The sequence below is a fragment of the Cryptomeria japonica genome, chromosome 6 (assembly GCF_030272615.1).
Source record: "Cryptomeria japonica chromosome 6, Sugi_1.0, whole genome shotgun sequence".
In the NCBI taxonomy this organism is placed as follows: domain Eukaryota; kingdom Viridiplantae; phylum Streptophyta; class Pinopsida; order Cupressales; family Cupressaceae; genus Cryptomeria; species Cryptomeria japonica.
In genome coordinates this window covers 170,690,282-170,704,817 of record NC_081410.1, presented here as the reverse complement: position 1 = coordinate 170,704,817, position 14,536 = coordinate 170,690,282, and the positions used below count along the sequence as shown (strand labels likewise).

General features: G+C 35.0%; 1 protein-coding gene across 1 annotated transcript; it reads left to right on the top strand.

The window, feature by feature from the left end:
* Positions 1 to 2,509: 2,509 nt before the first annotated feature.
* Positions 2,510 to 6,407, top strand: LOC131071792 (uncharacterized). The gene is made up of 2 exons (XM_058007745.2): positions 2,510 to 3,426; positions 5,266 to 6,407. The coding sequence occupies exons 1-2, from the start codon at positions 2,816 to 2,818 to the stop codon at positions 5,993 to 5,995; spliced, it is 1,341 nt and encodes a 446-aa protein (XP_057863728.2). The 5' UTR covers positions 2,510 to 2,815; the 3' UTR covers positions 5,996 to 6,407.
* Positions 6,408 to 14,536: the final 8,129 nt, after the last annotated feature.

Genomic DNA, 14,536 nt, shown 5'->3' with positions numbered 1-14,536 from the left:
CTAGAGTTACATATTAATATAAAGCAACAATTCATAAACATTATGCATAGGTCAAGGAAAAAACCAACATAGTAGAGGAATGTTAGAATTCTTTGGAAGCAACATTGGTGTCAAATGGGATGCCTAATCTCCCCTATTTTGTTTGAGATATATATTGATATGCTAGAAGAATAGATAAACAAAATTGGTGGTGGCCATTCAATATACTACATATGTAATAAAGTTACTCTTATATGTAAATGATCTCATCCTAATTGCAAAAATAATTTGTAGTTTGATAGAGAACATTTGAGGGCTTTATAGGTCTCCAAGGGGGTGGGGATGCAAATGAGCACCTACAAAATGAAAGTCGTGATCTTTTTATTATAGAGAAAAAAAAATTAAAAAATTCATTTTCAAAGGAAGCCTGTTGGAATTAGTGGGAGACATTCATGTCTAACTTGATTTTCACAATAGGCTTTGTTGGGAGACATGTAGAGAGAAAAGAGTACAAGAGAATGAAAATCTTTATACTCACTGAAAATAAGATGTAGGAATGCATAACTATCAAACTAGAAAACCAAGATAATGTATTTGACTTGCTCGCCACATTAGTTGTCCTATATGGGTCTGAAGTTTAGGGCTATAATGTGTTAAATAAAAGATGAGGGTAGATAGAGAGAATCCAAAAGCATTTAATAACAAGAGCCTCCAAATCCAAACTTTAGTTCAATGTGAGATTCTATTAAACAAAATATGTATTTTCCCATTAGAGGCATTGATGATGACTCAAATATTAAGTTATCTTAAAAGGACACAAAGTATAGAAAACCACCATTGGATAAGAATGGTGATGGGTGAAAATCTAAGCAAAATGAAGAACACATCAATGTAATATAACTAGAAATGGATGGGTGAATGGGACATTAACATGCAAGAGTGTCGGAACACTAATGAGGAATTAAACAAGTATGTGAGGAAAATTTAGGGCCCTAACATGGATAAGACAAACTAGTTGGAAAAGGCATATTATATCAAAGAGCTTAACCCCACTTTATATTATGACAAAAAGTCTCCATAAGAAAACAAGTTTAGTGCAAGGAAAAAATGTTGACGAATTAATTAGGGCCTAGCTCAAATCATTTGAGATGCGAGATCAACAAAGACACAACACTAAAAGAGGAGCAAGAAATAATAACATGCATTTTTTATTGCAAGGAAATGGTGGAGATGAACAAACATAGCGTAGAGTGCAGAACCTATATTAATATCAAGTATGAAAATAACTTGAAAGTGGACAATCTAACTATCTTACTTGAAAAAATAAAATGAAATTCACCCTATATAAGAGCTTAACCCTACTTGAGACTATGACAAAAAAGTTTCATTAAGAGTAGAAATTAATGGAAGGTGAAAACATTAATGGCTCAATCAAGACCCAATTCAAATCATCTTAGATGCGAGATCAACAAAGGTACAACACTCAAGAGGAGTGAGAAATAAGAACATGCCTTTTCTATAACAAAGAGATGGTGGAGATAAAATATCACCATCTCATAAAATGAACAACCTACATCCATATCAAATAGGAAAATATCATCAAGTAGACAATCTAAACTACCTTTTTTTGTAATTGAATATCAATTACAAATATCTTGCTTGTGCAAGCATCAACATTAGACCAATACAAGCTCCTTACAAGCAAACTCATTAGAAATCATCAATGGAAGACCAAGAGTCACAACTTAGAAATCCACTTCTATTTTCTGCTTAAATTTAAGCAGTTAAGTGTTCCCATGCAATTTTAAAATTGTGAAAAAAAGATGATTTAGAATTTTTCCCTACTTTGGTGGAGCAGCTATTGTTTAGGAATTAAAAATAAGCCATAAGCTAAGCAGCCGCATGGGAACATGCCCTAAGAAGTCACAACCCCTTTTCTTCCATGGCTTATTTTTTATTCCTAAACAATAGTTGCTCCACCAAAATAGGGAAAGATTCTAAATTATTCTTTTTTTCACAATTTTAAAGTTGAATGGGAACACTTAAGTGCTTAAATTTACGCTGCCCTTAAAGAAAACCCGAGTCACAACTTAGAATTCCATCTTAGATGTCCCTATAAAAAATAGAACTCAAATTTACATTTCAACTAATTAAACTCAACACCAAAAAACATCAAATTAAAATTCACCTTTAAAAATAATAATAATAATAATAATTAGCCAGCCCATGTCGGTATGTAGCAAATTTCTGCAAGAATTATTGTAAACAATGGTGTACATGCACTCCGAGCTGACGCTGCCGCCAATGGCCGCTGCCCAACAAACCTTAAAAGCCGAAGTCCCTATCCACCGTCATTCCATTTCCCAATAATAATATTGCCTGGATTCGAGCTGTCGCTGTATCAAATCCGAGAGCAGTCAACATCACTGACAGCTAGATTGTGACAGAGAGGATCCAGCTCATAGGCAGGAAAAGGAAAGCGACAGCCCAAATCGGAAAACAAAAAATTCTCTTTGATTGCTGCCGCAGCAAAGTTTCCCTCGCTTGCGGTACCAACACCAGCAATACCCACAATCACCAGTCTCCACAGTGCTTCACAGCTCATGTCTCCACACACAAATCGTAATTAGAAATCAAATACCCAACAGTGACACCGACACGTGGCGGGCATCCCCCTTGCAGCACTCCCGAATCCAATGATTAAAGCTGAAGCGCCTTAAGTGTGATGGGGGACTTAAACGGATTTGATCGCCCGGCCAACGCGAATTTTACAGATTAATTGCTAAAAATGGCGGGCTTATGGTTTGTGAATTGGTGAAAGATCAACTGGGTTTTAATGGATCCGTGTCCGTTTGTGAAGGTTTTGGTGGGCGGGCTTGCCCTAAGAGTTCCTGTGGTTTCAAAGCCCACCCGTGCGGGCGTCCATCCTTGGGGAATCCCTTGTTTCTGTGAAATGAAATTGGATAAATTTTCTGTTCAGAAGACCGTAGTACCACTTGTTTCTGCGGATTCTCCTTCCCCGGATGTGCATAATGTGGCGGCAAGTTTTCATTTGGAGCAGGCGGAGATTATTAAGCTTTCCCAGGGGTCCTGCCTCGGGGGTTCGAAACCGCGACTTGAGATCGCAATTTACACTGGCCGCCAGGGTTCCACCTGTGGAATTGGTCTGGGAAAGATGCTGGGGAAATTCTCGGTGGCCTTGGAGCTTGGAGGATGTTTTGAAAAGGTGATTGTTTTTCATAGTGGTTGGGTTTCAATTGGGAAGGGCGGGGATTCGAAACCGGGCACTCAGCTGCATTTGAATGTAAGGGCAGAGCCTGATCCTAGGTTTGTTTTCCACTTTGATGGTGAGCCTGAGTGCAGTCCGCAGATTTTCCAGATTCAGGATAGTATTCGCCAACCCATCTTCAGCTGCAAGTTTAGCCACGAGAGGAATTCCAGATCACGGTTAGTGTTATCTGAATCCCTTTATTTGGTGCATTTGGGGTCCTGTAATTGGACTCATCTTGTTTGCGAACATTTTTTTTTGTTGTTTTATCAGGGTAGCTTTCAGCTTTTCACTGTGATAAATACTTCTGTGAGCAGTTTCGTTATATTATCTCCTTGGTTTTAGACAAGTTGTAAGATTAGGTTGGCAAACCAAGACTTGTGTATAAGGTTTGCTTTAATTTGTATATTTTGCTGGACAATGAAATTTCTGACCAGACAATACCTCGGATATGATTTGTATTGTCTCAAAAACCTGTCGAGGTGATCATAGCTATTGGCAGCATCTAAGCACTATCTCTACTCGGTAAAATTTAACAAACTACTTAAGAAAATTGCAGCTGAATATAAGCAACAAATTAAAAATGATGAATACAATATAAAGCTTCAAAGAAATACGATATATAGTTTCAAAGAAGTATGATGAATTGTATAACTGGAATTGGTTTGAATAGCACACTTTAAAGATTTGATTTCTTTAAAAGAAATATACAAATATGATATATAATTTCGAAAAAGTATAATGAATTTTTATAATCATAAATGGATGGATTGGAGTTGGTTTGAAGAATACACTCTAAATTTTGATTTATTTCAAAGAAATATAAGAAATGCAATATATAGTTTCAAACAAGTATAATAAATTCTTATAATCATGGATGGATTGGAGTTGGTTTGAACAGTTCATTTTAAGTTTTGATTTCTTCCAGTGGTTCATCTGAAATGAAAAAGAGTTTTTTCAATAGAATCAAACTATTAATGTAATTTTAGATGAACCGCCTAAACAAATCAAAACTTAAATATGCTATTTGAGAGTCCAACAAACTTTGACTTAATTGACATCTATTACAATCCACCTCTAACACCTTCAAATTAATGACAATGCACATGCACAAGTTAAAATTGGTTGTACAGTTGTCTCCAAAGAAATTCTCCCAGAGCTTACACGTACCCATATAAATATCACAAGTACAACCATAATGTTTGAACCTGGTTCAACATGGACGCGTCTATTCTGCGATTGACTAACACGTCGCTATCACCCGGTACGAAAGGTCCATTTTGAAACCAAAATAACCGCGACCGTTACTTCTCCACTCTACTTCTAGATTATGTATATAGATAGTCTACATGTTGCATTGAATGCCTTCCTGAGGCTCTACAGATTATCCAGTGCTTATCTATATTATAAAGAGGTTATTGTAATTTTTACGTTTGTATTATCTGAAGTGGGCATCTCGGATGTAATCCTTTCAGATTGTTTTGCTGAGATAATTTTTTGTAATTGCAATATAGAAATTATCATTTTCTGTTCATTTGCGTTTATGTCATCTGAAGTGGGTGTTATGGGTGTTATACTTTATTAATTTGCTAAGAGTGCATTTGCATAATCATATTTGGCATGCGTTTTCTTGTTGTAGTATAATATTAAGAAATCCACTGTACAGATCCTAATATGAGAGATATATTCTGTTTGTAGTTGTAGTGGGCGTCATGGAGGTTGTCTTTTTGCAGTGGCATGTTAGGAGTGCTTTTCCATAAATATATTTTGGAGTTTACTATGTTTTTTTAATCATCTGAAGTGGGTCTTATGGACATCATCCTTGTACAGATTGTCATGCTAGGAGCATTTTTCTAGAGTGATAATACACAGATTATCTCGTTTTCTTTTCTTTTTTGTATAATTGGAAATGGGTGTTACTGAAATGGCATGTAGGATCTCATGGCGATGTATGGTTTAGATGAATGTCATTTTGTGGTGCATTGACATACTGATTAGTGATTTTTATATGCCCACAGGCAACTCCAATTCGACCACAGTAACAGAAGTTGGCTGGGTTCTTTTGGTAGCAGTAGGGAGAGGGATAGAAAGGAGCGAAAGGGATGGTTGATTATGATACATGACCTTTCTGGCTATCCTGTTGCAGCTGCATCAATGATAACCCCCTTTGTTCCTTCATCTGGAACAGATAAAGTAAGCCGCTCCAATCCCGGTGCTTGGCTCATTCTTAAACCAGGAAACATGGACGACAGTTGGAGACCATGGGGTCGATTGGAAGCTTGGAGGGAACGTGGCAACAACGAAGGTTTGGGCTTCAGATTTGAGCTCTTGGCGGAGGGTGGTGGTCTGGTGGGAACTAACAATGGAATTTTGCTTGCAGAATCAGTGATTAGTTCTCAAAAGGGAGGCAAGTTTCTCATTGACATGAGTACTGGCAAGTTAGGGACTTCTTCAGTTAATTCTCCTGTTCCAAGCCCTCAGAGCAGTGGAGATTTTAGTTATAATCCCTGGCCCTTCCCTCCAAGTGCCTACAGAGGCTTTGTGATGAGTTCTACAGTACAAGGAGAACACCAGAGCAGCAGGCCTGTAGTTCAAATAGCCAGGAGATATGTTACTTGCATGCAAGATGCTGCACTGTTTGTGGCTTTGGCAGCAGCAGTTGATCTGAGCATGGATGCATGCCAGCTATTTTCAAGGAAATTGAGAAAGGAACTCTGTAAACAAGATACGGTTTCTTATGGGTTTTAGGCACTGTCGAAAGAAACAAGTAGAGATCTTTATTGGGCTTGTTATGAGATAATCAGAAAACCATGTTTGTTACATTTGGAGTTCTGGGATTTGACCACAAAAATCGTATCGTTTGTTTATCTGCCCTTCAGTTTACCGTATCTGCGCTGCTGCCCTTCAAAAAAATTTAGTGGGTGTTATGAGTTATTTAGTCCAGATCACCAGAGGACTTGTTTACAGAAATGTTTCTCGGATACCTGGTCTTGAGGATCTTGATAAAGAATTTGAAGCCATGGCAGCAAAGTTCGCTCCCCATACACTTCATCTCGTGGCTGTACTGTAGAAAAAACTTGTCTGTAGAAAATACTTTTTCTGTATCATATTACAGTCTTATCAACTTTCACTTATAGATGGTCCAGGGTTATTATATTCAGCGACTAGAGCTATACCCAAGGCATGAAATTGAAAGCCAAAACAAATCAAAACAAAATAAAAATAATAAAAATACATAATGAGAAACTTGAGAATTTTTCCTTCTTTTGAAATTTAATTTGTAAATCGATTAGCCAATCTAAAGCACGAGGAAAACACTCATCAAAGGCTGCCGACAGGAAATTTGAGAATCTTACATATTCTCAGCTATTGTCATAAGAATGTTCATTAGTGTAATGCTTTTATTATTACTATCATATAACGTGTTCTAACATGTCAGTTTATAATTGAAATGTTGTGTTAATATATTAGATGCGCACAATTATGGTTGTTTAAGCATTAAGATACAATAATAAATTAGAAGTTAGATGCTATGAATTGTAATATTTTAAATAATTTAGGAATAATTTTATTTTGTTATTTTAGAATATTATTATTTTTTTTAATCGGTAAAAACTATTTTATTAATAATAAATCAGGTTTTAATCTTGGCTCGAGTTAGTTGGGGCTACAAACACGGAGCCATTTCTCTAAATTACAAAGTAACAAGATCCAAAACTCATCAATAAGTCAAAAACAATAGATCATCCACTAACTCCACAAGAAACAAGAGGATGAATTGATTGAACAAGTGAAACATCCTTCATTGCTCTCGTGTTCTTCTTCTCAAGCACCTCTATCCACCCCTCTTCCTCCTCAATAACACCCTAAGGCACCTTGACAGATTCACTCGAAGAGGCCACAGTAAATTGTCTTCCACATAATGAAACATCATGACTACCTCCCTCAACAGAAACACCAGCAGGTTCATTGTTTATATCTACAAGTCTCGGCTCCCTTGGGACCTTATCCACCCTACCCAATTTTTTCTTCTTAAGTTTATCATCAACTACCTTGGTCATAGACTGGCTTGGCTTAACCTTAGCCTTATTGCCAGCTTCCTTCCCGGAACCCCCTTCCTGGACGATTCCATCTTCCTTCTTCACAGAATAATGATGGGGAGAGGCCTCCCTCCACCAAGAAGCCACATTCTTTGATTTCTGCTTGACACAATTGGTTGCCATGTGACCAGTTTGAAAGCACCTTCTACATCTAAAAGGGATATTCTCATAATCTACTGGCTGCACCCAAATCTCGTTTGCAAGTTGCAAAGATAGTTCAGTAGGAGGAGCAGTTGAATAGTCCATCTCAACTAAAATGCGTGCATAAGTGGTATGTAAGTAGTCCAAAGAACCCTCACCCACCCCTAGAAACTGACCTACGGTGTTACCAATAGCTTTGAAACAAGCTTCAAACCAAAACTGCAAAGGCAAATTAGGTAACCTTACCCAAACTGGAATTTTATCAAAAGCCTCTATCGTAGGGTTAAGGGTAGGATATCGAGGTTTTAATAACAGCATATGCTTATCATCCTACCACCATAATTGTTTACAAAGAATTTTATTCCTATCCAGTTCATTGTCAAAAACTACCACAAAAAAGCCTCGAGCACCAGGGTAAATCTGCACATCACCTTTCAAAATGGGCTTCCAACTTTCTATATTCCATTTGTGTAATTCGGCCAGACTTGGCCAAACACCTTGAAAATGCCCAGTCAACCCCATCTTTGCAAAATAGAGGTCATTCTCTTTCACTTCTTCAATGATCTTGGCATCAAATCCCACTAGTGGTCTGTTAGGGTGTGGATCAGTCTAAGAAAGGAGGGGCACAGAAACCCCTCTATCTCTACCTAAACTACCAAACCCCTTGCATGCCCTAATACCTTGAATTGATCGAGTGCCTTTCCACGACAACGAACTCCCACCATGCAGAGAGACGAACTTTGTATTACCCCCAAAAGATCCGAAGCTACCGACAGGAGAAGCTCCATCCAAACTAGTGGACGTACACTGCAAAGCTTGCCCAAAACCCTTGGCCTCCACAGGAAAACCAGCAGCTCCCGTAGAAACCCTAGCAGATGACATAACTCCATGTGGCTACATCATGATCCTCCTCTTCAAAAATTAATAAAACACTTGTTTAGAATATTACATATTTGAATTCCTTGAGGCTTTAATATTTTGTTTGAAAATTAATTAATTATGTCAATAAATATTTAAATATAAGGATCCACTTTTTCGTAATGTTTTTATTCTTATCGTTTTTAAGTTTGAATTTTTGGAATGTATTATATAAAAAAATTAGTGGATTATATATATATTTTCCTTTACTTTATGTGTTGGGGATAGTGGACCTCATGACCTCACGTCGACTACAGAAAGCTCTTGTCAATTGAGCCAACTTCTAGCTCCTTAGTAGCTTATATATTGTTATTTAATTATTTTTTTATTTATATTTATTTATGAAATTAATGATATTAGATTCCACAATCTATGATGTTTAGTTGTTTATAATTTATATTTGATTTTTTTTTTTCAATGTTTAATACATCTTATATATTATATTATTGTTTATAATAATTTGGATCTTTTTATACTCACCACCATTTTACAATAATTATTTACTAATTATATATTTATGAAACTTTAAAAGTTAAATTGTAACGCAAGTTATATATTAATAGAAAAAATAATTTTTAAATAACTAAAAATAGATGTTGAAAAGAAATACTATCTATTATAAATTTTTGTTTTCATTATAAAATTATCTAAAATAACATGTTTTTAATAATAAATTTATTTGTATTTTTATAAAATTTTCAAAAGATCATTTTTTAAATATATCTTAATTTGTGTAATTATTATAAAATTAAATATATATTTTTAGTTATTAGATTAAACAATAAAAAATATTATATAAAAATGCTTAATTTAAGTTATTAAAAAATAGAGTTTGAAGATAAACCACCATCATTGTAAAGGGAAAGAAAAATATAATTAGATAAGTTTTTAAAGGAAAAATTAAATCTAGTAAATCTATGGCTAGTTGAAAGAGTGCCTAGAATTTGTTTGGTGTCATAATTGATTGGGTGAAATGGTGAAGTTTAAAATATCATATTTCAGCGTTCAGTAAAAACGTCATCATTTGATTTTTTGAAAATGATAAATACATTTATTTCTTATAAATCTATGGTTACGTGAAAGAATGACTAAAATTTGTTTGGTGTCATGATTCGATGAAATGGTGAACTCTAGATTATCATATTTTAGGTTTCACATAAAAAGTTGTCACTTGATAATAAAGTTCTTTGAAAATGATAAGTAAATTCATTTTTAATATTGTGGTTCATTGGAGAGTGTTTTCTCATGATTTGAATCTGTTGTAAAAGTTGAGAAATAAAGTGATTCTAATTTGATGTCATCCTTATTCACTCCCAAGGTCTAGATTCAATCTTCAATTGATGACATAGTATATTGTAATAAATAATAAATTAGCATGTTGGCGTTAATTTATTGATTAGAGATTAGTAATTAGTTAGGATGTTAGTTGTTAGTTATTCGAAATTCAAAAGTTGAATGGTTTTATAAAGCCATAGAATGTAATAAGGTGAATGTATGTGTTGAATGATTAAATTATCATGTTGAGCCTTTAGTTCTTGTGTGTGGCACATTTTCAATATGATATTAGAACATGTATCTTGGATCACTCAAGTCACCTTACATTCAATTGACTTTGTTCTAAAATGATATTCACAATGATGATGTAGCAAAGACCATAGCCATTGCCATCCACCATTCTTGATTTTTTGTCAATAATGTTAAAGTGTCGAACACATGCAATACTATTGACAACTTCTCATCTCTCTCCATCTTGTTAGATGTTTTTGTTGTTGCATTTTTGTCAATGGTGTTGCAGGGTTGAGCACATGCAACACAACTGACAACCTTTCCTCTCTCTTCATCTTGTTCGATATTTTTATTGTTTTCCTCTCCATTTTGTTAGTTGTTTTCTCATATCAAAAATTAGGAAAAAATTAAAAAATAATTTAGTTTGGTTGGAGGAATAGTCGAGAAGCAAAAGATAATTTGGTAGATGTTAGCAATAAATTATCTATCTTTTCTATAGTTTACCAAAGGTTTAAATATGAATGCTTGTTTTGAAAGTTTCAAAGAATACATGTCAAAATCGATGTGTGTAGAAGGCTTTGAACGTCCCTAGTGTAAGCAACTTGAACCTCCCCGCTTCATCATTAAGGGGCTTCTAAAAACTTATGCTAAAAACTTTATTGCAATCCTTGCCTGACTAATAGTTTCTTGAGAATTTAATGGTTTCACTACCCGGGCTATGATAGAGGAGACATGAGATGACCTTAGTAGCAATTCAGAAGATGGCAATGATGATCGATCAAAGTCATACATCAATGTAGTTTGAGAATAAAGTTCATATGTGAGCACCAAAGGGGTGTTCAGAATTAATTAAAAATTAGTTATTGGGTAGCTAGAAGTTGAAAGGTTTTATAAAATCATAGAATGTAATAATGTAAATGCAGAAGCATTAAGTTGTCGTGTCTTGAGTCTTTAGTTCTTATGTGTGTCACATTTTCAATAAAATTAATATAGATGATTTATAAATACTTGAAGATATTCTTCTAGAAAGATTATCATCTATTAATTTTTCTATTTCAACTCATCAACACTCATTCAAACACATGATAATCTACCTCCAATAGGTATCTTCTACAACTAATAATGTCTATACATGTTATTTTAGCCATAAAGGAAAATCCTTAGAGAGGTAAATCATGACAAAGGCCACACATTTTACAATATTGCAACACACAAATTTACCTTGGAATAAACTTTCAATGGATGAAAACTCTAGCAAGAGTGAACATTTATCATTTTTCTATTGTCACACCCATGGTACATAGGTTAAAAAATCATTCTATGGGTTTCACAAAACACTATGGTGGAAATCATCAACTCCTAGCACCTACAACTTCCTTTGCACCTTCGAAAACTCTATCACTTTGAATCAACACATTTAACTTCTTTTACAAAATTCATGTCATTCTTATAGCCTCCCCAACCTTTAAAATGGAAGAAAAAACATCCAAAATTCAAGATCAAATGATAAAACCCTTTGCATTCCATGTTTTATTTGCATCTAGTGATGAAATTTTTGCATCTAACAAGAGGGATTGTGTTTCACTAGTCATGAATGAAATCACCATGATAGAAATGAAATCACAAAACATCGCCTACTACAATTGTTGAATTGACCAATTTAAGTTTTGGGTCATTATAAGGTCTACATATAACTCATTTTGAAGGCTCACACCAAACATTCCTTTAATAGTTTTGTCAATCTCTAATGCACTTCAATACTTTACAGTATGATAAATTCATGTTTCAAAGATGTTTTAGGTTACTAATATGACTAAGTGGAACTTTTGTAACTCTATTGGTCAAACTTATATAATATAATTTACAAATAAAGCATCCCACATTAGGAGGATTTAGATCCCCAAAAGCTATTGGACAAAAAAGAAAGGAATTTAAATTTCCCTGCATCATCTAAGGAACTCATCTTGACCATACTTGGTCACACGCTCTTCAAGCCTACTTTTTATTAAAGTTAATATGAATCAAGACCCCTTTGCCTCTTGACTAATATAATCCCATTATAAAAACTAAAAGGAAACTTATCTCAATTGTCTTAAAATGTATCAAATTAACCACATAATCATTATCTTCACATGAGTGTGATATTTTAAACTCAAAAAGAAACTTGGAATTTGTATTCATATTATATCCTTATTTTTTTACCTCTTCTTATTGGAAACAAGAAGCTTTGGTACCATGTTAGTGTTAGTAAACATATTTTTCTCTCACAATTTATTTAACTTTTATACTCTTTAGCCCAAGAAATGAAAGACAAATTTCACCATATAGTTGGAAAATCATCGTATTAATTAACCTCTGAATTAAGGTACAACTCCCTTTAATAGATATTCAATCAGCTCCAAATTACATACAACCAATATTATACTTTTCACCAGAAAGTACAAAAAGGTAATTGTATTCACCAGTCAATACCAAATGAACACAAGCATCAATTCATATATAATTCTTTGTGTAAAGCCGATAGACTTCACATGTATGCTAAAACAAAATGAAAACCTTTAAAGATGAATCTCACTGATATTTTTTGCACATATAGAAAGCTATGATAGATTCTTTCTTGAAATAGATTCTCACATAAATCAAATTTCAAACATCAAACACGCATATTTGAAGCCAAAGATAAATTGTCATTTGATTTTCATTCATAAATGATCATTAACTTCCAACACATACATAAAGTATTCAGCCAAAATTAAAGAGATAATTTTTCAAAAACTTAGCGAGCCCGCATAAAGTCATTACAAAGCTTATAAATAGGCCCCCAGACCAATAGTTCAACCAAAGGTAGAATTAACTCGAAATGAGTTAATGAGCAACTGTCCTAACTGCATAACAAAAAATAAAAAGAAAGCTAGACACGTTGGCATACAACTGCCAGCAGTGCTAGTCATGTTGTCGATTCAGTTTCAGTCGGATTGCCTGGATTGCTATTCTGGGCGGACACCATAACCACTTTCGCTGCACTCCACTCTCGATGAACCTTTGAGAATTCCTGGATTATCGCTACATGTGGCAAGCTGATATGAATTACCCTTTGCTTCTAGAGTTCCTTCTTCCTTTTCACCAGCTGCACTTTATCTCTGTGAGAGTCCAAATGATCAAGACATACTGTAAGCATCGACTCCACTTTAGCAATCTTCGTAAAATCTTCCACGGCTAAGGACTTTTCCACCTTAATCTGTTTAATGCGACTGCTGAAAAGATTGACCATTTCTATTGTATCTTCCAGAGTTTGGCCATCTTCTTTAAGCAACTGAACATCTACACAACGCAGATCCTTTTGCATGGTTGTTCTCAGGGTTGTTAGTTCACCTTGCAGACTGACAGACTCATTATGACCTTGCTCAATGATTTGGTTATGCCACTCTATACTTTCTTTGCATATGAACATTATATCTTCATCTAATCCTGGCACTTGTCTTTCGGCAAGAAAATTCATTAAACCATAGCATTGAATATCGCACATTTGCCTTGAAATCACCGCCCATTTAGTCTTTTCTTTCTGCCATGCAATTAAGTCAGTGTCCAATTCCTTGGTAACATCATTGGCATCTTTGAAAATTTGAACTAAATCCGATATATAATTAGTTCCTTGATGCACAATCGATGTAAGCCACTCAGAGAAAATCTTTGCGATCATCTTGTTCCTTTGAACTTCATCCAATTTTTTTTTATTATCAGAGGATTTTAGATTAAAGGGAACAGAGCTTTGGGACAATGGTAGCAGAATATTTTGCAGAGCATGGATGTATTGAGCCATTTGCATTAAACTTTGTTTCAACTCTGCTTTATCCTTTTCATCCTTCCAACTACGAGAGATAATCCTTTTGGTTGAAGTTTCTAAATTTTTCACATCAACTGCTCTAGTTCCTACCCCCAAATCAACTCGCTCAATAGTATAATCAACCTCTAAGGCAATAGCAGCATCCTTATCGGATGTAGGCTTAACAATATCTGCAGTCCAATGTTTTGTGCCCTCATCAAAACCGATCATGGTTTCTACTTTTAGCGCTTAGGCTTCGTGGCTCTTCCTAGACATTTACTCACGACATCTTCCATTGACACATAAATAGGCACAACATTCCTCTTCTTGGTAATTGAATCACTCAACCATTTAGGAGCCACAGTTAGATCTTTGGATTGCATGGGCGGAGGCCCTCCCGAAGTCAGCAGCATAGCATTATCTGTATTAGACAGAACATCCAGCACCTGTGAATCCTCGACATTAGCATCAACATCGGTTACAACCTTGTTAGCATCAAAAACAGGGGTTTTCATATTGCCTTGTACTTTCTCAACATCCAAATCAAGAATGAGATGAGCGGCAGGTGGCTGAAAATTCTTCTTGTATCTTGATCTAGTAACTCGGCCACCAATGGAATGTGCAGCTTCAAAGTCAAGTTTTTCCTCTTTAATCTTAGCTTGCTTCTTTCCTGCAACAGAAATAGGAATATTAGTTAAAATAGTGGTTTTGCTTACAATCTCCTAATTTCCACCCTTATTTCTTGAACTGGTTGCCTTTCTCGGATGAAATCTGCAATTCCTTAGCCAATTCTTCGTTCTG